Source organism: Notechis scutatus, chromosome 15 (assembly GCF_049901735.1).
Source record: "Notechis scutatus isolate UNSWTSFEM ecotype Mainland chromosome 15, rNotScu1.2, whole genome shotgun sequence".
NCBI lineage: Eukaryota > Metazoa > Chordata > Lepidosauria > Squamata > Elapidae > Notechis > Notechis scutatus.
The window spans coordinates 5,562,332-5,583,820 of record NC_142023.1 but is presented as its reverse complement, the minus strand read 5'-3'; the positions used below and the strand labels follow the sequence as shown (position 1 = coordinate 5,583,820).

General features: G+C 46.9%; 1 protein-coding gene across 1 annotated transcript in view; it reads left to right on the top strand.

The window, feature by feature from the left end:
• The window catches only part of PAPPA (pappalysin 1), a 133,766-nt gene that overhangs the window by 99,571 nt on the left and 12,706 nt on the right, over nucleotides 1-21,489 (top strand). Inside the window, 6 exon segments of the mRNA XM_087943904.1 lie at nucleotides 2,369-2,552; nucleotides 6,054-6,264; nucleotides 9,315-9,486; nucleotides 10,124-10,271; nucleotides 15,148-15,257; nucleotides 20,680-20,751. Coding sequence (XP_087800030.1) covers nucleotides 2,369-2,552; nucleotides 6,054-6,264; nucleotides 9,315-9,486; nucleotides 10,124-10,271; nucleotides 15,148-15,257; nucleotides 20,680-20,751 — 897 coding nt within the window.

Genomic DNA, 21,489 nt, shown 5'->3' with positions numbered 1-21,489 from the left:
CAGTGTACCCGTGAACTATGCTGGAGGTTTTCCATCGCTTTTGGTTTGCAAAAGACTCCCGGTTTTCCTGAAGTTGGAATGATGAGAGAGATTTGCGCTGTGGTGAGGGAAGAGAGAGAGTGAGAAGGAAGGAAGAGAGGGGGAAGAGAGAGAGGGGGAAGGAAGAGAGAGAAAAGGAAGGAGGGAAAAGAAAGAAGAGAGAGAGAGAAGGAGAGGGAGAAAGAGACGGAAGGGAGAGACAGAGGGAAGGGAGACAGAGAAAAGGAAAAAGGGAGAGAGGGGAAAGAAGAGAGGGAGGGAGAGGGGGAAGGGAGAGAAGGAATTAAAGAGGGAAGGAAGAGAGACAGAAGGAAGGGAGAGATGGAAGGAAGGGAAAGGAGGAATTAAAGAGGGAAGGAGAGAGACGGAAGGAAGGGAGAGATGGAAGGAGGGAAGAGGAGGAATTAAAGAGGGAAGGAAGAGAGAGGAAGGAAGGGAGAGATGGAAGGAAGGGAAAGGAGGAATTAAAGAGGAAGGAAGAGACGGAAGGAAGGGAGAGATGGAAGGAAGGAAGAGGAGGAATTAAAGAGGGAAGGAAGAGACGGAAGGAAGGGAGAGATGGAAGGAAGGGAAAGAGGAGGAATTAAAGAGGAAAGGAAGAGAGAGGGAAGGAAGGGAGAGGGGGAAAGAAGGGAGAGAGAAGGAATTAAAGAGGAGAGGATGAGAGAGAAGGGAAAGAAGAGAGGGAGAAGGGAGGAAGGAAAAGGCAGGGAGAGGAGGGGGAAAAGGAATACAGGGAGGGAGAAGGAAGAGAGAGCGAGAGACTGTCTAATTCAGTGGCATGCCAAAAAGGAATGCAATTCCACCCTGCTCTGCCCCATGGCCTGGATTTCCTTATCTTAAGCCTCATAGCAGAACACCCCTGTGGCCCTTTCCATAGAGCCGAAAGCTGGTTCTGCAATGAGGCTGAGATGGATGGATGGATGGATGGATGGATGGATGGATGGAAGGAAGGAAGGAAGGAAGGAAGGAAGGAAGGAAGGAAGGAAGGAAGGAAGACGCAGAAGCCAGGTTGAATGTCAAGAGAATGTGAGAGTCCACTAACTAAATACAGCCGGCTTATAGGTTTCACCAGCAGAGCAATTGCCTCTTTCTCTCTCTCTCTTTCTCTCTATCTATCTCTCACTCACTCACTCACTCTCTCTCTCTCTCTGTGTGTGTGTGTGTGTGTGTGTGTGTGTTAAGAACAAGAGCCAACTCATGTGCCTGGTTTTGATCAAGGGGTTTCCGTCTCCAAAGCAAATAGGGATGCTTGGTTAATTTCATCACCCTGCCCTACTCTGGTTGCTCGCCATTGCCAACTCGCTGTGGGACAGTTTAACAATTCAATTTAATTATTTGAAATAAATTTTAAAAAAAAATTTTTTAATTTTTTTTATTCACATTCAAATCCTGTCTTTCCTTTTGCATCTTTATTTTAATGATTCAATCCCACTATTTCTTTAATATTAGTGTAACTCTTGTCCCGCGGTGAGTTGGCCATGGCAAGTGAGCCATGGTGAATTGGCTGTGGTGAATTGAACATGGCGAGTTGGCCTTGGTGACTTGACTGTGGTCAGTTGGCCATGGAGAGTTGGCTATGGTGAGCTGGCCATGGTGAGTTGATTGTGGTGAGTTGGTTATGGAGAGTTGGCTGTGGTGAGCTGGCCATGGTGAGTTGATTGTGGTGAGTTGGCCATGGTGAATTGGTCATGGAGAGTTGGCCACAATGAGTTGGCTATGATGAGTTGGCTCTGATGAGTTGGCCATGATGAGTTGGCCACAATGTGTTGGCCATGGTGAGCTGGCTGTGGTGAGTTGGCCATGGTGAGTTGATTGTGGTGAGTTGGCCATGGTGAGTTGGCTACAATGAGTTGGCTATGATGAGTTGGGTATCTATCTATCTATCTATCTATCTATCTATCTATCTATCTATCTATCTATCTATCAATCAATCAATCAATCAATCACAGGATGTATCCAATGCAGGGATAGGGTCTAGTTCTGGCTTCCTTCATCTACAGCAGGGGTGTCCAACCTTGGCAACTTTAAGACTTGTGGACTTCAACTCCCAGAATTCCTCAGCCAGCTGGCTGAGGAATTCTGGGAGTTGAAGTCCACAAGTCTTAAAGTTGCCAAGGTTGGACACCCCTGATCTACAGCATATTCTTTGGAAGTGTCCCCACTCCCATCCTTTGTGAAAGGGGAATTTGGACACGCTTCCATTCAGCCCGGGGGGGAGCGGGGTGGGATGGGAATCAGAAGAGAAACTATCCCAGGACACTACAAGTTCCTTTGGTGAGAGATGGGTCAAGCCCTGGCTTAATGAACCCTGTTTCCCTTCTTTCAGTGGGAGCCAAGCACCACCATGACTTGCCTGGATGGAGAATGGAACAAGCAGGTATCCTGTGAGCCCATTGACTGCGGGATTCCAGACCAGCACCATGTCTACCCAGCTACTTTTAACTGCAGCGAAGGGACCACCTTTGGCAAGAAATGCTCCTTTACCTGCAAGCCTCCTGCTCAGCTGAAAGGTAAGTTCTCAGGGAGGGCAGTTTTTGTCAACTATAACGCGAGGCTTCGAGGTTTCTGAAGAAGAACAGAATTGGAAGGGGCACTTTGGAGGTCTTCTAGTCCAACCCCCTGCATAATCAGGAGACCCTATCCCATTTTAGACAAATCTGCATCAGAAGGCAAGACAAGACACTTCTTCTTCTCCTTCTTTTTCTTCTCCTTCTTTTTCTTCTCCTTCTTTTTCTTCTCCTTTTTCTTCTCCTTCAAGACAGGAGACCATATAGTTGAAGAAGGAGGAGAAAGAGAAGGAAACTGTCTGATAAAGTTTGAATTGATCCTAAACCATCACCACCAACCTCTTCTCCTTCTCCTCCTTCTCCTCCTCTCTCTCCTTCTCCTTCTCCTCTCCTCCTCCTCTTTCTCTTTCCTCCTCCTCTTCTTCTTCCTCTTCCTCCTTCTCCTTCAAGGCAGGAGACCTTATACTATCCTGGTTGAAGGAGAAGGAGAAAGAGAAGGAGACTGACTGATAATGTTTGAATTGACTGATAAAGTTTGAATTGATCCTAAACCATTGCCACCACCCTCTTCTCCTTCTCCTCCTTCTCTTCCTCCTCTCTCTCTCCTCCTCCTCTCCTCCTCTTTCTCTCTCTGTTTTCTCCTCCTCTTCTTTCTCTTCTTCCTCCTCCTCCTCCTCCTCCTCCTCTCTCTCTCTCTTTCCTCCTCCTCCTCTTCTTCCTCTTCCTTCTTCTCCTTCAAGACAGGAGACCTTATACTATCCTGGTTGAAGGAGAAGGAGAAAGAGAAGGAGACTGACTGATAAAGTTTGAATTGACTGATAAAGTTTCAATTGATCCTAAACCATTGCCACCACCCTCTTCTCCTTCTCCTCCTTCTCCTCCTCTCTCTCTCCTCTCTCCTCCTCCTCCTCCTCCTCCTCTTTCTCTCTCTGTTTCCTCCTCCTCTTCTTTCTCTTCTTCCTTCTCCTCCTCCTCCTCCTCTCTCTCTCTCTCTCTCTCTTTCCTCCTCCGCCTCTTCTTCCTCTTTCTCCTTCTCCTTTAAGACAGGAGACCTTATACTATCTTGGTTGAAGGAGAAGGGGAAAGCAACTCTGAAGGCTGAATCGGTGTGGTGTGACTAACACTGATCCCTCAGTGAGCTGCAGCATGTTAGGACCAGAGCCGGGGATGACTCACTCCAAATTCAACCCCCAATGTCAGACCAGCCACTGTTTCTTAATGTCACAGTTCATCACCGTGCCGAAACAAGCATGAGATCATCCATGCTGGACTGTGGTGGACATGCTGGGTGAGTCAGACTGGAGAAAGCAGAGGAGCTGGCACAGGGAAGGAGCATTCAGAAGAGTCCAAGAATACCTCAACAGCTCAAAAGAAGACAAAAAGATCTCAAAGTTGTTTTCCCCACCTCCCTGCAATTCCCATTCTGGATTCGGAAGGGCCTCTTGAGTATTTTTTGACCATGGTGGGTCATCCTTGCCAATCTTCTGCAAGAGAAACCCAAGGTCGTCCCAGACACAGGGAATTGCAATGCAATCTGTTGTAAGGGGACGCGGTGGCTCAGTGGTTAATACGCTGAGCTTGTCGATCAGAAAGGTCAGCAGTTCAGTGGTTTGAATCTCTGGCGCTGCATCGCGGAGGGATCTCCCGTTACTTGTCCCAGCTTCTGACAGCCTAGTAGTTCCAAAGCATGTAAAAATGCAAGTAGAAAAATAGGAGCCACTTTGATGGGAAGGTAACAACGTTCCATGCGCCTTCGGCATTTAGTCATGCCGGCCACATGACCACGGAGATGTCTTCGGACAGCGCTGGCTCTTGACTTTGTAACGGAGATGAGCACCGCCCCCCGAAAGCCGGAAACGACTAGCATGTGTGCGTGAGGGGAACCTTTACCTTTACTGTTGTAGGTTAACTCAAAGCTTGCGTCCCAGGAGTTTTGCCTGACCTTGGTTCCAAGATGTCCAGGCGAACGAAAGTGAAGAGCATGGAGAACTTCAACTATTGTGGAAGCTCTTGTGCCAATCAAATCAAGGGTGGGATGAGAAACTAAGAATGAGTTGCTGGACTATGACCGATTAGAAATTCGATTGATTGATAAACCAAAAAAAATCCACTGCACAGCTTAGATGCCTAGGACATTTTCTTTGAATGTGCTCCTAGATTTGGGGATTATTATTATTTTTTTTAAAAAAAATTCTTGGTAAAGGGAAAGAAAAGGAGAGGGAAGTCTGACCCATCTGAGGATGGTTCTGAAAGAGATAATTGGGACGTCTGAGATTCAAGGGGGAAAGGAGGATGGATGAAGGAGATTTTCAGAAATTTTCCTTGGATGGTATGACCCCATTTTCTTCAGCATAAGTGTCAACATCTACTTTTAATTCCCCCCTCCCCGGTCTGATTTCTTCCCTTGCAAATGAGTTTTATTCTTTTGCTTTTCCCATTTTGTTTCCGGGATGCTTTAAAACTTCTTTTGATTGTTTTAAAGCTTCCTTTATTGTTTTAAGGTAGTAGAAAGTCACTCTCTCTCTCTCTCTCTCTCTCTCTCTCTCTCTCTCTCTCTCTCTCTCTCTCTCATCTCTCATCTCTCATCTCTCATCTCTCTACCTCCCTCCATCTCTGTCGCTTTCTTTCTCTCTCTGCCTCTCTCTCTCTTTCTGTCTGTCTCTCTCCCTTTCTGTTTGTCTGTCTGTCTCCCTCCCACTCTTTCTATCTCCCTCTGTCTCTCTGTCTCTCTGTCTCTGTCTGTCTCTGTCTCTGTCTCTCTCTCTCTCTCTCTCTCTCTCTCTCTCTCGTGTCTCTCAATCTCCCTCCATCTCTGTCTCTTTTTCTCTCTCTGCCTCTCTCTCTCTCTCTCTCTCTCTCGTTCTGTCTGTCTGTCTCCCTTTCTGTCTGTCTGTCTGTCTCCCTTTCTGTCTGTCTGTCTCCCTTTCTGTCTGTCTCCCCCCCTCCCTCTCTGTCTCTGTGTCTCTCTGTATCTGTCTCTCTCTCTCTCTCTCTCCCTTTCTTGTGTCTCCCTCCTTCCTCCCCCCTCAGCTTTCCTGTCTTCTCTTCTATCTGTCTATCTGTCTATCTCTCTCCCCTTGTCTCCCTCCTTCCCCTCCTTCTCTCTCTCTCTCTCTGCCTTTGTCTCTCTGTCTCTCTCTCTCTCTCTCTGTCACACAAACACAATCCAAGTTCCATCACCCTCCTATCCTGGCTCCTTGACCTGAAAAAGCCACCTGAGTAGAAAATTCCCCTTTGGAAAGCACAGGGAGACCAAACAGGTTGCCGGCAGGAAGGCAAGCAGGCTGCAGAGCGAACAAGGCAGAAAAATAAAAAAACCCGCCTGTGAGAATGACCGCCACTTTCTTTCCTGTTCCCTCTGCAGGCAACGGTGGATGGAACCCCGAATACCCATTTTTTATTGATTTATTTACTCCTGACCCCAGCAGTATTTATAACCGCTTGCTCCCAGCTGACACTGGTTTTGGTTTTTGTCGTCCACCCCACCCCCCAAATCTTTCCCAGGAAGCAATAACCATTTGACATGCTTGGAAGACGGGTTGTGGTCCTTCCCAGAGGCTCTCTGCGAGTTGATGTGTCGGGCGCCTCCTTTGATTCCCAACGCTGACCTCCAAACTGGCCGCTGCCGGATTCAGAAACATAAAGTGGGCTCCTCCTGCAAGTATAAGTGCAGACCGGGCTACTACGTCCCTGGACCTTCGCAGAAAACACGGAAGTAGGTGGTATCTCCTCAGCGGCGCTTTGCAATAATCTGTAGGCCACTTTTTGGACACAAATATTCTTGGTGGCCATCTGGGGTTCTCCAGCAAGACAAGTGGGAGGTGCTTGTAGTAGGAACTGTGTGTGCCAGGGTTCCGAGGAATAGGTCCATTGCAAGCAAAAACCCCGAGAATCCTCAAAGAATAGCTTTATCGGAAAGACCATATTGGCACAGATCTGGTGACAACCAACTCTGAAGTAGTGGGATTCCATTTTTTTTTTTTACTACTGGTTCTGTGGGCATGGCTTGGTGGGCGTGGCTTGGTGGGCGTGGCAGGGGAAGGATACTGCAAAATACCCATTCCCTCCCCACCCCACTAACCTGCTTTGCAGCTCCATTCTCCTGTGCAGGGCAACCAAAGGAGTCCCAGCCAATCAGCAGTGGGTGTGGCTTGGTGGATGTAGCATTCTGTGGGTGTGGGTTGGTGGCGTGGCTTGGTGGCCGTGGCAGGGGAAGGATACTGCAAAATCCCCATTCCCTCTCCACCCCACTAACCTGCTTTCCAGCTCTGTTCTCCTGTGCAGGGCAACCAAAAAGACCCAGACAATTAGCTGGGACTCAATGGGAGTCCCAGCTCTTTCTTTCTTTCTTTCTTTCTTTCTTTCTTTCTTTCTTTCTTTCTTTCTTTCTTTCTTTCTTTCTTTCTTTCTTCTCTCTCTTTCTTTCTTTCTTTCTTTCTTTCTTTCTTTCTTTCTTTCTTTCTTTCTTTCTTTCTCCTCTTTCTCCTCTTTCTTTCTTTCTTTCTTTCTTTCTTTCTCCTCTTTCTTTCTTTCTTTCTTTCTTTCTTTCTTTCTTTCTTTCTTTCTTTCTTTCTTTCTCCTTCTTTCTTTCTTTCTTTCTTTCTTTCTCTTTCTTTCTTTCTTTCTTTCTTTCTCCTCTTTCTTTCTTTCTTTCTTTCTCCTCTTTCTCCTCTTTCTTTCTTTCTTTCTTTCTTTCTTTCTTTCTTTCTTCTTTCTTTCTTTCTTTCTTTCTTTCTTTCTTTCTTTCTTTCTTTCTTTCTTTCTTTCTTTCTTTCTCCTCTTTCTCCTCTTTCTTTCTTTCTTTCTTTCTTTCTTTCTTTCTTTCTTTCTTTCTTTCTTTCTTTCTTTCTTTCTCTTTCTTTCTTTCTTTCTTTCTTTCTCCTCTTTCTTTCTTTCTTTCTTTCTTTCTTTCTTTCTTTCTTTCTTTCTTTCTTTCTTTCTTTCTCCTCTTTCTCCTCTTTCTTTTTCTTTCTTTCTTTCTTTCTTTCTTTCTCTTTCTTTCTTTCTTTCTTCCTTCCTTCTTTCTTTCTCAGAGGGGCTTTAATGGGTCCCTTTGGGGAGGAGACCATTTTGGGCCTGCTTCTTATTTAAAAGAGAAAGAAAGAGGTGGTTAGGGTTCACTCCCCTTCTGCATTTCTATGTCTTTTCGTTCACAAGTCAGTCTTGGGGGCCACCTGCCTCCTTCTGGCAAAGGCCCCTTTGGTATCGCAACCTGGGGAGCCCCCTTTGAACCTCGGTGGGAAAACTTTCTCACTATCCTGCTTTTCTTTTCTTTTTCTTTTTACGACTTGGGGGGGAGGGAGGGAGGGAGGAAAGGGATGGGGGAGGAACCGCACACCCGCCACATTAAACACACACACACACACACACACACACCAGAATCTCCAAGCCCTTTCTTGGCCACAAAGCCCTTGAAGATTCTGGTTGAATGTAGCTTTCCACCCCCTTCCACCTCCCTTCCTCAAAAAAGGGATCCATTTGGCCTGAGTGTGTTTGTGTATCTCCTTCTCCAAACATGGATAGCTTCCCACGTGGTTCACAAATAAACAGCAAGAAGGGAAAGGCTCGGAGATCTTGATCTTTCACCGAATAACAGAGTTGGAAGGGACCTTGGAGGTCTTCTAGTCCAACCCCCTGCTTAGGCAGGAAACCCTACACCATTTCAGACACGTGGTTCTGCAGTCTCTTCTTAAAAACCTCCAGTGTTGGGGCAACCACAACTTCTGAAGGCCGTTTCGCTGGAGGATGGTTAGGGAATTTCTCCTTAAGTTCTAGGTTGCTTCTCTCCTGGGTTAGTTTCCAAACATTCTTCTTGTTCTGCCTTCAGGTGTTTTGGAGAATAGCTCGACTCCCTCTTCTTTGGGGCAGCCCCTGAGATTTTGGAACACTGCTATCATGTCACCCCCTAGTCCTTCTTTTCATTAAATCGGATGCGTTCAATTTCTGCCACCGTTCTTTTTATGTTTTAGCCTGCTGTCTTTTAATCATCTTTGTTGCTTTTCTCTGCATTCTTTCTAGAGTCTTTCTAATTATTGGGGGCACCAATGGCTATTGCAAAGAGAGCATGGAGAAACTGGGATTATTTGATTTTTCCACCCTCCTCTCATTCATGCATCTCTCTCTCCCTCCTTCCCTCTCCCTCCCTCCCTCTCTCTCCTTCTCTCTCCCTCCCTCTCTCTCTTCTTCTCCCCCTCCCTCTCTCCCTTCCTTTCCCTCCCTCGCTCTACCTCCCCCTCTCTCTCCCTCCCTCTCTCTCCCTCCCTCTTTCTTCCTCCCTCCCTCCCTCTCTCCCTCCTTCTCTCTCCCTCTCTCCTTCCTTCCCTCCCCTCTCTCTCCTCCCCCTCTCTTACTCCCTCTTTCTTCCTCCCTCCCTCCCTTTTCCTTCCTCTCTCCCTCCCCCTCTCTCCTCCCTCTCTCTCTTCTTCCTCCCTCCCTCTCTCCTTCCTTTCCCTCCCTCCCTCTCCCTCCCCTCTCTCCCTCCTGTCTCCTTCTCTCTCCCTCTCTCCCTTCTTCTCTCCCTCCCTCTCCCTCCCTCTCTCCCTTCCTTTCCCTCCCTCTCCCCCTCTCTCCCTCTCTCTCTTACTCCCTCTTTCTTCCTCCCTCCTCCCTCCCTCTCCTCCCTCCCTCCCTCCTCTCTCCTCCCTCTCTCTCCTTCTCTCTCCCTCTCTCTCTCTCTCCTTCTCTCCCTCTCCCTCCCTCCCTCTCTTCCTCCCTCCCTCCCTCTCTCTCTCACTCTCTCTCCCTTTGTCTTTGCCTCTATGGAAGGAGGACATTTAAGATTCAGTGTGCCCAAGACGGGACATGGCTGGAAGGATCCTGCATCCCTGTGACCTGTGACCCACCCCCTGCCAAGTTTCACGGGCTGTACCATTGCACCAACGGGTTCCAGTTCGACAGCGTCTGTCAGATTAAGTGCACAGAAGAAGACCTTCAATCGGTGAGTCCCGTTGAGCGATTGCCGGCGGGTCTTTTACTACCTGTCAAGCAGAGGAAATCAGGAGCCTGGGTGGTCCCAAGGAATACAAATATATTGCATGCTCTTGCTCCCTACAAGAATCTGAACTACTAACGATTAAGGCGGATTAAAGGAGAATGTTTGCAGCTCAGGACTGAAATGGGAAGGGGTCCTTGGTGCTCTCTGAGCTTGGTTGTTTTCTTGCAGATGTTTCATTGCCCAACTAGGTAACATCATCAGTGCTAGAAGGGAGTTGGGTTAGGAGGAGGAGGAGGAGGAGGAGGAGGAGGAGGAGGAGGATTGTGGTGCTCTCTGAGCTTGGTTGCTTTCCTGCAGACATTTCATTACCCAACTAGGTAATGTCATCAGTGCTAGAAGGGAGTGGGATTTGTGAAGAAGAGGAGGAGGAGGAGGAGGAGGAGGAGGAGGAGGAGGAGGAGGAGGAGGAGGAGGAGGAGGAGGAGGAGGAGGAGGAGGAGGAGGAGGAGGAGGAGGAGGAGGAGGAGGAGGGAAAAAAGCAGTCCCCCAACTTGAGCTAAGTTCCTGGACCATTTCATTTTCTTTCTTTCTTTTGGGTGCTGCTTATTTCTCCAGCCAAACATCATCCTTCTCTTTCCAGGGTCATGAAACTAACGTGATCCGTTGTCGCAAGGATGGCAACTGGAGTGGATCCTTCCATCTCTGCCCGGGGATGCAAGGCCATTGTTCCCCACCCAAACTGTTGAGTGGCGGCCTGAAGTTACAATGCCCTGATGGCTCCGGAATAGGTATTTAACAACTTACGTTTCAGTTCAACATTAAGAACCTGAGTTGGGTCATTTAAGACACACACACACACACACACACACACACACACACACACACACACAGAGAAGAGCAAGACCAGAGAAGAGCAACCAAGATTTCCCTGTTCCAATCACTTGTTTTTAGAGAACGTTATTTGTTTGAATGTTTAACTTTGATGCTGGACTGGGACCATAGTAAAGGTTCATTCTGATTCTCAGGGGACCAGCTTGCCTCCAGAGGGTGTGGATGATCCACCATTGGAGGCTTTCAAGAAGAAAGATTGGGCGGCCATTTGTCTGAAACGATATAGCAAGGGGTTGGACTAGAAGACCTCCCAGGTCCCTTCCAACTCTCTGTTATTCTGCTATTCCAGTTAGCCTGTAGTGAAGGAGATGCTCTCTTCAACCGACTTTAAAAGCGATCTTACCCTAAGTCACCTAGAATGGTCCATTGAGCTCAGTGGTGGGATTCAAATTTTTTTTCCACTGCCGGTTCTGTGGTGGGCGTGATGCGGCTTGGTGGGTGTGGTTTGGTGGGCATGGCAGAGGAAGCAGACTGCAAAAAAACCCCCATTTTCTCCCCACCCCACTCACCTGCTTTCCAGCTCCGTTCTCCTGGGCAGGGCAACCAAAGGAGACCCAGCCGATCAGGTGGGACTCAATGGGAGGCAGAGAATAGATGGGGACGGGGCTAGTCAGAGGTGGGATTTGCCGGTTCTCCGAACTACTCAAAGTTTCCTCTGCCGGTTCTCCAGAACCTGTCAGAACCGGCTGCATACCACCTCTGCTCGATCGATCTATGTCTCGTCTAGGTTCTTTGTGATGGATTTGCCTGATGTAAATCGGGGAGGGGGGCTTCCCCCCAACCTTTTCTTCAGATGCCAGGAATTCAGACCTCAGTTCTGTTCTCCTCTTGGCGTGTCCATCTGGAAAGACCATTTCTGCTTGGAGCATCCTTTGCTCATGAGGGTTGGGTACGTGCCATCCATAAAGGTGAACCAAAGGGGGGGACGCTTCCCAGCCCAAGAAGGCGAGATGGGTGTTTGTCTCTTTTCCACAAACCTCTCTTTTGTCTTTTTCAAACTGGCAGGGAAGCTGGGTATGTTTCCCCCGCCCATCCCGGGGAGAAAAGAGCATGTGATCAGAATGATCTCATTGCTCTATATCAAAACAATTCCAGGACTGGCTTTTCTTGCCTAAGTGTAAATTGCACTAGCACTAGCGAATGGGCAGGAAGGCGGCTGCTGTTTTCCCTTTCTCCTAAGACGATGTGTTTGGCTCTCTGGAGACTCAGGTGACATCTTTGATACCTGCCAAATTTTGCTGGTAAACTTGCAAAGGATATTTGACTTGCTTTTTTCGGGGAGGCAGAGAGGAAAGGACGGGAAGAACGAGAAAGGGGGGGGAAAGAAAAGAAATCCCCCCCTTTTTTTAAATTCCAATTTCAGAGGTGGAAGGAGGTGAAAGAAAAGGCAGGGAGAACCTTTCATTGTCTTGCCTCGTTGAAGGGTGCTCTGCATTGTCTGCTTCTTCTTGCGCCATCTTTATCGTTTTGACTTGGTTATACTCAGCCCAGCCATGCTTGTTTTCCTCCCACCATGGTCCCTTGTGAGTGATGCCTTGGCATCAAGCATAAGAAATCAGTTTCTCTCTCTCTCTCCCTTTTAGTGACCCCGTAATCCCTTACATCGGGGTGGAGTTGGGGCAATTGAATGGAGCTGAGTGTTTACTGGCCGGATGCCCTTCCTGTGGCCAATGCAGAGTTCGAGGCAGATAATAACTCATTGTGCCCAGAGAGAGAGAGAGAGATCTGCTGTTACCTAGGATCAGGAGCCAGGATAGAGTTAAAAAAGACCACTATGAGTTTATTTCATGCCACCTATGCACAAGAATCATTGGAGATCCGATCAGTCAATCCTGAAGGAAATCAAATACCTTCGGAAGCTGAATATTTTGGCCACCTAATGAGAAGAGAGGTCTTCTTGGAGAAGACCTTGGTTGTTATGCCCCCCCTTCTCGTAACAGCTGACAGGGAGTGGGGAAGCGGCTCCATTGGCTGTGGAGGAAACTGGGGAAGGGCAAAGTCAGGCTGGGCAGAGCAGGAAAGAGGTAGAACAAGGGAGAGGGGGTTCAGAGGAAGACCAAGGCCCAACCCCTCTTCATCCTAGGGCACGCAGGGAAGAACAGAGAACAGAGCAACGTGGGTTGCGTGGCTTACGTGGGAGGAAAGGGCCCTGATTCCCTTCACAAGGCACACCTGGGGATGGAGTTTAAAGGAGAGGCAGATGGGTGTGGCGGTTGTCAAGAACAAATGTTGAGTTTATCTTGTGTTTGGCTGTGCTTTATCTGAGTTCCTAACATCCTCCCAATTGGTTTGATTTACTGCTTTGCTACTTCATTTCTGGAACTCCGTATCCTGCTCTGCTGGATTTAATTGACCTCATTTTGCCTTGTTGGATTTATAGTTTAAAGTTTTCAGTTTACAATGTTTGGACTGGAATATCTGCAGCCAAAGGCTATTGCAGGTTCATGGGAGAGTTTTTCTTCAGACCAGAGAATAACCGGGACATTGGGGGCAAAGTTGGAGCTAATAAAGGAACTCATACTTATTGTCTGACTGTGTTGCCTTTGTGTCACATCCCGGGTCATCACATTGGGAAAGGTGGAAGGCAAAAGGAGAAGGGGATGGCAGAGGATGGGATGTTGGATACGCTCATCCCCAGGATCACATGATTTGCATTCAGTTATCTGACAACGGACTCACATTTATGGCGGTTGCAATGTCCCAGGGTCATGTCGCTCCCCTTTTTGCGACCTTCTGACCAGCAAATCCAATGGGGAAACCAGATTCACTTAACAACGGTGTTATTAATTTGCAGAACTGCAAAGTCGTAAAATGGGGCCAAACTCACTTGACCCGTTTCTCACTTTGCAACATAAATTTTGGGCTCGGTTGCAGTCCTAGGATAAAGATTACCTGAACCTGTGGGGTTATAAGAGGCATTTTCTAGAGGAAGCATGTCTCTGAATGGTCCCAAGGATTACTTTAATAAAAGAGAGTGAGGATCCCTGCAGATAAACTGGAACAAACTGGTGTCCAGCATCTCTGCCGTGATGAATGTGACCCCTCCTCTAATTCCACCTGCAGCCACAGACTTGACTTCTCTGCTTGATTTAAGAATTAAGCGTTTAGATTACAGATTAACGGAGTTGGAAGGGACCTTGTAGGTCATCTAGTCCAACCCCCTGCCCAAGCAGGAGATCCCTATACCATTTCTGATAGATGGCAGTCCAGTCTCTTCTTGAAAGCCTCCAGTGATTATTTTTTTTGTCCTACAACCTTTTGGACTGCAGATGTGGAACAGGAACAAAACCCCATTTTAAAAGTAACATTTAAAAAAAACAAATTCTGCTGTTATTTAACAAGGGGATATTTATTTATCAAATTTATTCTTTTGTGTCCAGAGAACAAAAACTGAAGGTTAGGGAGCCAGAGGCTTCTTCCTTTCAGAACCCTGGACAGGTCCTAAAGATGAAGTAACTTAAACTGGGAAGAATTGATGGATCTGAGCAGGGGTGGGATACGACAGGGTTAACTCCCAGTTCGGGATTCACGAAGTTTGGTGATTTATGATGTGCTTCCCTGCACTCTGCGAGCCGTGCGCCTGTAAGTTGTCATCAGCACGCTGCGTGCAGAGAAGCAGCCTTTGAAACAGCCCTCTTTTCCTGCTTTTTTAACTGCAGCTGTGCCTCATTCAGCAGCTGAAGTTGAAAAATCAGGAAATAAAGATCAGATAAGAGCCCGGGTGGGCGGGTGGACAAAAACATCAGCAGACATAGAACCGGTTCTATGTCTGCTGCTCTTCAGAGCTACCGGTTCTACAGAGGTGGACAGAACCAGTAGAAACCCACCCCTGGATCTGAGCCTTCCTTCAAAAGAGTTCTGATGATTTATTTTATTCATAATTTATGAAATTTCTATGTCCTCCATCTTCTCTATGAGGTGACTCTTGGGGGGAACTGTTAGAATGCTTTATGCTTTAATTCCTGGATCCTCCTCCTTTTCCTTAATTCCTCCTCAAGGATCCATTGCTTGCAGTGATTATAAGTAGATCAAACCCACAGATAGTGCTTGCTAATTCCTTGATAGAATCCAGCTTATTTCTGGATTTTTGTTTAGAATTTAGAATGGCATGTTTTGAGGTTGCTCTGTTCAAGCTAACTTCTGGGAGACAGATAAGTATTAACAGAATAACAGAATTGGAAGGGACCTTGGAGGTCTTCTAGTCCAACCCTCTGCTCAGGCAGGAAACCCTATACTATTTCAGATAAATGTTGTGCAGACTCTTCTTCCAGTGATGGAGCACCCACAACTTCTGAAGGCGAGTCTGGCAGATTTAATCCATAAAGTTGGACCTACATTAGAAAAATTTAATCCCTCCTGTTGGTCTCCCTTTTTCCCCCCTAAGTAGCTTATATTCAGGATTTTACCTCCTTCCCAGTTTAGCCTGAGCATAGAGTCACCTTCTGAATGATAGAAGCAGGCAAATCGATCTGTTCGATACATACTTTTGAATGAGCGCCTTCGGAGCTACCAACAGGTTTTACTCCTGTGTTGACATCTGTTACTAGAGGCTATAAACCGCCTGTCTTATGTATCCACAATAATAATAAGATTCGGGGGACAATTAAAATAGTAGGCAGCTTGCAGAATAGAGGCTGTCGAAGTATTAACCTCAAGGAGTGTGTAAGTGCCAGCGTAGTATGTGTGAGCCGGTATTGTGGTGTTGTTTTTTAATCCTAGTTGAACAGGAAGACATGCATTGCTTTTCCTCTTGTTCTTTTTTATCCATTCAAGGAGCTGAATGCACTATCTTATGCTCGGAACATCACACTGAGCCCATCTTGTTACCTGCCAATGAAACATTACAGGACATCCAACACTGGATGAAGCCTCCACGAGTAAAGGTAAGAGTCCAAAAACACGGTACAAAGACGGGTTGGCAAAAAAAAAATAGAGAAAACGTGTTATTCCTATCAGTGGGTTAATTGCTCTTCAATACAGTAAGTCTTTCCCTCTATCCTCTTCCTTCCCTCCCTTCTCTTTTCTCCTTCCTTTCATCCATCATTCCTTCCTTCCCTCTCTTCCTCCCCTTCCTTCAACCCTTCATCCCTTTCCCCTTTCCTGCCCTTCTCTTTTCTCCTTTCTTCCTTTCCCCTTCATGCCTTCAACCCATTCCTCTTCCTTCCTTCCTCCCTCCCTCCCTCCCTCCCTTCCTTTCTTCCTTCCCTCCTTCCTTTCCTTTCCTCCCTTCTTCCCCCTTCATCCCTTAATCTTTTCCCTTCCCTCCTTTCTCTCCCTTCCTTCTCTCCCTTCTCCCCCTTCATCCCTTCAACTCTTTCCCCTTCCCTCCTTTCTCTCCCTTTCTTCCTCCCTTCCTTCCATTCCTCCCTCCCTCCCTCCCTCCCTTCCCTCCTTCCTTCCCTTTCCTCCCTTCTTCCCCTTATCCCTTCATCTTTCCCCTTCCCACCTTTCTCTCCCTTTCCTTCTCCCTTCATCCTCCTCTTTCCTCCCTTCATCCCTTCCTTCTCTTCCTTCCTTCTCCTTCCTTCCTTCCTTCCTTCCTTCCTTCCTTCCTTCCTTCCTTCCTCCCTCCTCCCTCCTTCCTTCCTTCCCTTTCCTCCCTTCTTCCCCTTATCCCTTCATCTTTCCCCTTCCCTCCTTTCTCTCCCTTCTTTCTCTCCCTCCTCCACCTTCATCCCTTCAACTCTTTCCCCTTCTCTCCTTTCTCTTCCTTCCTTCTTTCCTTCCTTCCCTCCCTCCCTCCCCACTCCTCTGTCATGGTCCTTTATTGATGCTGGCTTTTAGAACAAACCATAACGCTATTTTATACCTATGTATCCCTGGAGGTCTCATTAGGTAGCTGGGAGGGGGGGGAAAAACCTGGTATTAAAAAGGAGGTGAAAAAAAAAGGAAAGAAAGGGAAAGCAGGCAGGATTTGGAGGGAGGGGGATGCAAGGAGAGGATGATTTCATCCAGAATACCAAAAAAAAAAAATTGCTTTCATTACGAGAGGTTTGCTGAACATACAGAAAGGTTAGGAGACGTGACAATGAATTTGATCGCTCAATTGTTCAGAAAAAGCCGTTTAGAGGCTGCCGGATAAAATTACAGGATGGGGACACACTTTTGCTGAATGCATGGGATCTCTCTCTCTCTCTCTCTCTCTCTCTCTCTCTCTCACACACACACACACACACACACACACACACACACACAGAAAGTGTCCCTGGGGCTCGTGGTATTCTTTGACCTCAACTTCCTTTGCTGCTCTTGACCTTGTTTGTCCAGCCTGCGGTCTGCTCTATTTATCCTGGTCAACCCCAAAATGCTGCAAACTGGCATCTCGGAGGCCATCATTGAGGGTTGTTCCAGGGATGAGAGCTTAGCCAAGGACAATGGCAAGAAGGAAAAAGGAGGAGAGAAGGAGGCCTCGGAGAAGGCACCAAAGATGGAGGAGTTTTGTACAGCGGGGGGAAAAAAAAGATCTTTGTTTATTGGCGATGGTGACGACATAGGTCCTACCAAAGAGAAGTTGAAAGCTTAACTATAAATTTGCAGGGCACTTGGGATTGCAACTTGCAGAGTTCCTGACCATGCTGGCTGGAACTAATAAACGCTAATAAACTGTCCAAGATATCTGGTGGAGCTGATGGCCAAAGAAAAATAATAATTTTGATACTTACAAAGGAGAATATGTGTAGCTCAGGGTTGAAATGAGGGGTTCTTGATGCTCTCTGCATTTGGTTGTTTTCTTGCAGATGCTTCATTACCCAAACTAAGTAACCCCCGCCCCGCCCCACAACAACCACCCCCCCCACCCCCCATCATCAGTCCTCCCCCCCCCCCCCCCCCCCCCCCCCCCCCCCCCCCCCCCTTCTCTGGCTCTCTTTGGCTAGCACGGATGAACCTTTGCAAGAAAACAACCAAGCTCAGAAAACATCAAGGACCCCACAGTCCTCCTTCTCCTCCTCCTCTTCCTCCTCCTCCTCCTTTTCTCCTTCTCCTCTTCCTCTTCTCCTTCTCCTCCTCTTCTCCTTCTCCTCCTTCTCCTCCTCCTCCTTCTTTTCTCCTCCTCCTCCTCCTCTTCTCCTTCTCCTCTTCCTCCTCCTCCTCCTCCTTTCCTCCTTCTCCTCTTCCTCTTCTCCTTCTCCTCCTCCTCTCCTCTCCTTCTCTTCCTTCTCCTCCCCTTCTCCTCCTCCTCTCTCCTCCTCTCCTCCTCTTCCTCCTCTTCCTTCTCCTCCTCCTCCTCCTCCTTCTCCTCTTCCCTCCTCCTCCTCCTCCTCCTCCTCCTCCTCCTCCTCCAAACCCCACTCCCTTCTAGTACTGATAATATTACCTAGTTTGGGTGATGAAACATTGGCAAGAATGCAGCCAATTTCAGAGAGCACCAAAGACCCGCAAATGATACCTTCTTCTGTTTTGGATCCTGTCCTGTCTCCAGTCTAGGATTATATCCCCCCAAAAAAAAACCCATTTAAATTGTACAACCATCCTGAATATTCCTTCTGTAATCAAGCAATGAATCCAAACTTTGGGATGACTCATACAGAAAGAAAAGCTGGCCTTTTGAGAAAGATTGATGCTCAAAGTCCAGATGCTACAGAGGAAAAAATCAGGACGGTGCGGGAGTTTAGATAGATTAGATTAGATAGATAGATTAAAAGAGTTGGAAGGGACCTTATAGGTCATCTAGTCCAACCCCACCCCCCACCCCCCGCCCAAGGAGGAGACCCTACACCATTTCTGACAAACGGTAGTCCAGTCTCTTGTTGTTAATGATGGGAAAACAGTACCACACAGATCCATGAGGAAATGAGAGCTGCTTTAGTGTGAAACCATGCTTTCCCGTTGGAAGTATGATTTAGGCAATTCCTTGGGGGTTTTTTTTGGACCACACGTGGAGACATTAACTTACAATCCTAGTAGATTTACACCCTGGCTTCCAAACTCCACCAGCTGGCGCTCACCTGTTTGCCCCTAATTGCAGCCTCCTTCTGTTTATTTCCAATAAAAATCAAATCCAATGTCCTAATGTGAAATAAGTTGAGCTGCAAAGAAGCCCCCCCCAAAAAAAAGAAACCCCCACCATTGCCTTCCTGTTGGCTAGGAAAAACAGCCTTTCTGTTTTCCAGTAGAAATTCCCCTGACCATGGGATTATCAAAACGATGCCCTTCACCTCTTACCCACCATGGTCCATCTTTCCCCTGGACTGCCTTTGCACAAACCAGACCTGTTTTAAGACAGGTGGAACAATTTGGGGCCCTGAGTCACACGGAAAAAAAACCAAAAAACTGTGCTGCGGAAAAGTCAACAGCCCCACCACACGAGCGACTTAAACAGCCTCCGATGAGCAACACTAAACAAACACACACACACACACAGACGCACAGAGCGTTAGACCTCAAATAAAGTGAGGGAAAGATAAATTATGGCTCCTGAGCGTCAGCTCGCCATCTCCACTTGTAAAGTTCTCTGCTTCCTTCACGGAAAAGGAGGCAAGGCTTTCTTCGTGACAAATAAATAAATAAATGGCACTATAATTAAACCGCTGAATTGCACTGTTCTTTGCATCTTTTGGAAAGCAGACCGAGGTGGCCGATAACGCTCACCGAAACAGGGGAAGTAAGACATAGTTACAACAATGGCCAACACTAATAATTTGGGAAAGGTGCCATGCAGGAAAAAACAAATGTACATTAGTTTTAACTATGGCTCCTTCCCCTATCTCAGGTCTTCAGAATAACAGGGTTAGAAGGGACCTCAGAGGTCTTCTAGCCCAACACCTGCTTGATGGTCACTGGTGTGGTTCATAACACTGGGTGTGATGACCCAGGGTGGGATACAAAACAAACACAGGCACAGGTGAAGCCCCTTTATTCCTTCACTTTGCTTCCAATCTCTGACTACCCTTGACAGAAGACAAAAATCTCCCACACAGGGAAGAAGCAACACAAACCAGGCAAGATAAGGGTTGGAGGACGTCCACGGATAACACACACCAGGAAGGACACCAAACTCAGAGAGGAACTATAAACTAGAGATATTTACATGCTTTGTTACCAGCATTTGCCAGTACAGGTCCATACTTTTATTCAGTTGTCGCAGCTGCAGCCCATGAAGGAGATCAAGGCCCTTTCCTCCCCCATAGACCATGCCATTGACATTTCTCCCTTATCCTCTTCTCCCTGCGTGCCCTAGGATGGAGCGGGAATGGGCCTGGGTCCTCCTCTGACTGCCCAGACAGCCTGTGCCCTTCCCCAGTCTCCTCCACAACCTCCGGAGCCACACTTCCAGTCCCCATCGGCTGTTCCTCCTCTCCCTCAGAGTCAGTCTCCACCAGGGGCAGGACACTGGGCCTGATGCAGCAATGAGAGGTTCCCCAGCAAGAAAACATTCCAAATCTAAGGAAGTCTGTTGAGTGAACTTCATCAAGCTAGAATGTACAAACCTAGAATGATAAAGTTGGAAGGGACCTTGGAGGTCTTCTAATCCAACCCCCTTCTCAGGCAGGAAGCCCTAATACCATTTCAGACAAGTGGCTGTTGAAAACCTCCCGTGCTGGAGCATTTACAACTTCTGGAGGCAAGTTGTTTCACTGATGAATTGTTCTTGTCACAAAATTCCTCCTTAGTTTTAGTTTGCTTCTCTCCTTGATTAGCTTCCACCCGTTACTTCTTGTCCTGCCTTCAGGTGCTTTGGGGAATAGCTTGACTCCCTCTTCTTTGGGGCAGCCCCTCAAATACTGGAAGTCAACTAAATTTATTTAGGATCCAATGTTTTCCCCCCCATTAAACTAGACATACCAAATTCCTGCAACCATTCCTCATATGTTTCTTTAGCTTAATATTTCCTACACTTTTTCTTAGAGAGGTCATCTACGTACATAAATATCCATTGCCCTATTCCTAAAGTGTTTATGTACGTAGATGACCACTTTAAGAAAACCCTTCTTTGTGCTAATAGTAGGAAGGGGAAAATTTTTGACCTCATTTCCAACATTTCCCCCCCTTCTTTTGCCTGTCTCTATTTTCCACCGCAGAGCCTCCCCTCCCTCTTGCAAACGAAATATCAACCATGGTGGAACCTTAAATATTATTTTAATCTCAAGCTTTCTGTTATTGCAACCGGTGGGTGTTTAACCGTTCTTGTAAATACTTGGAGGAATTCCAGGTCCTGAAACGCACCAAACCTACAGGAAGATGAGATTTGATTTTTTTAAGGAAGGACCACCTGAAGATTTAGACCTGGATCAAGAACAAAATTTCTATTGCTTAGGTTGATGTTCCTCATTCTCCATATGTTCCTTCTTCCATTCAATCTTCTAGAAAGTGGTCTGCACGGGAGAACTTAAGTGGTATCCTTGCCCTTCGTTGGTTCGCTGCATCAAAGGTTGCGAGGTGAGTAAGCCAGTCCAGTTCTCTGGGTTTCCCACTACAGATCTTGTCTCTCTCTTTCTCCATCTCTGTCAGCTCCATTGTTCCCCTTTCACCACCATAATCCATGATGGTGGCCTTCCATGCATTTGTTATTCTTTGTTCGTTTTAAATATCTTTCCCTCAACTCCGGTAAGTAGCAAAACCTCGCTGACTTGTTCTAATCTCCCAAAGTAAAGCCAGGATCAAACCTGGTTTGTGTTTGGATGGGGCAAATTTCAGGAAAGCAAACTAGGCCTGGGATGTAAGAGAGAGAGAGAGAGAAAGAAGTTCTCAAAGATGACGGTGAAAAACCAGTTCCATATTAAGAGGTTCTCCGGGTTCAATAGAACTTGAGGAAAGCTTTTATCTTTAACCCATTCTTTTAATTTGTTCAGTAAATTCAGATCTACACGATGTAATAGAAGACACTTTGAAGAAATGTATGCATTTGCTTTAAAATGAAGAAGGCAGATGAATCCCAACATCTCCTTCTAAAGTGGCTAGCTTTTTAAAACAAAAAAAAATATGCAAAAAGGATAGATTTGTTAAACAGACATGGAATTAGTCTATTAACTTTTTGGAATTAAGACTAATTCAAGATGGGATATTTCTCTGTGTGTGTTTCATCTATTTTCTGGTATAATCCTGAGTCAAATCTCAGCCTCAGACCAAGGTGGAGTGCCCACTCGAAACGTTTAAACCCACATTTTTCTCCTCTTT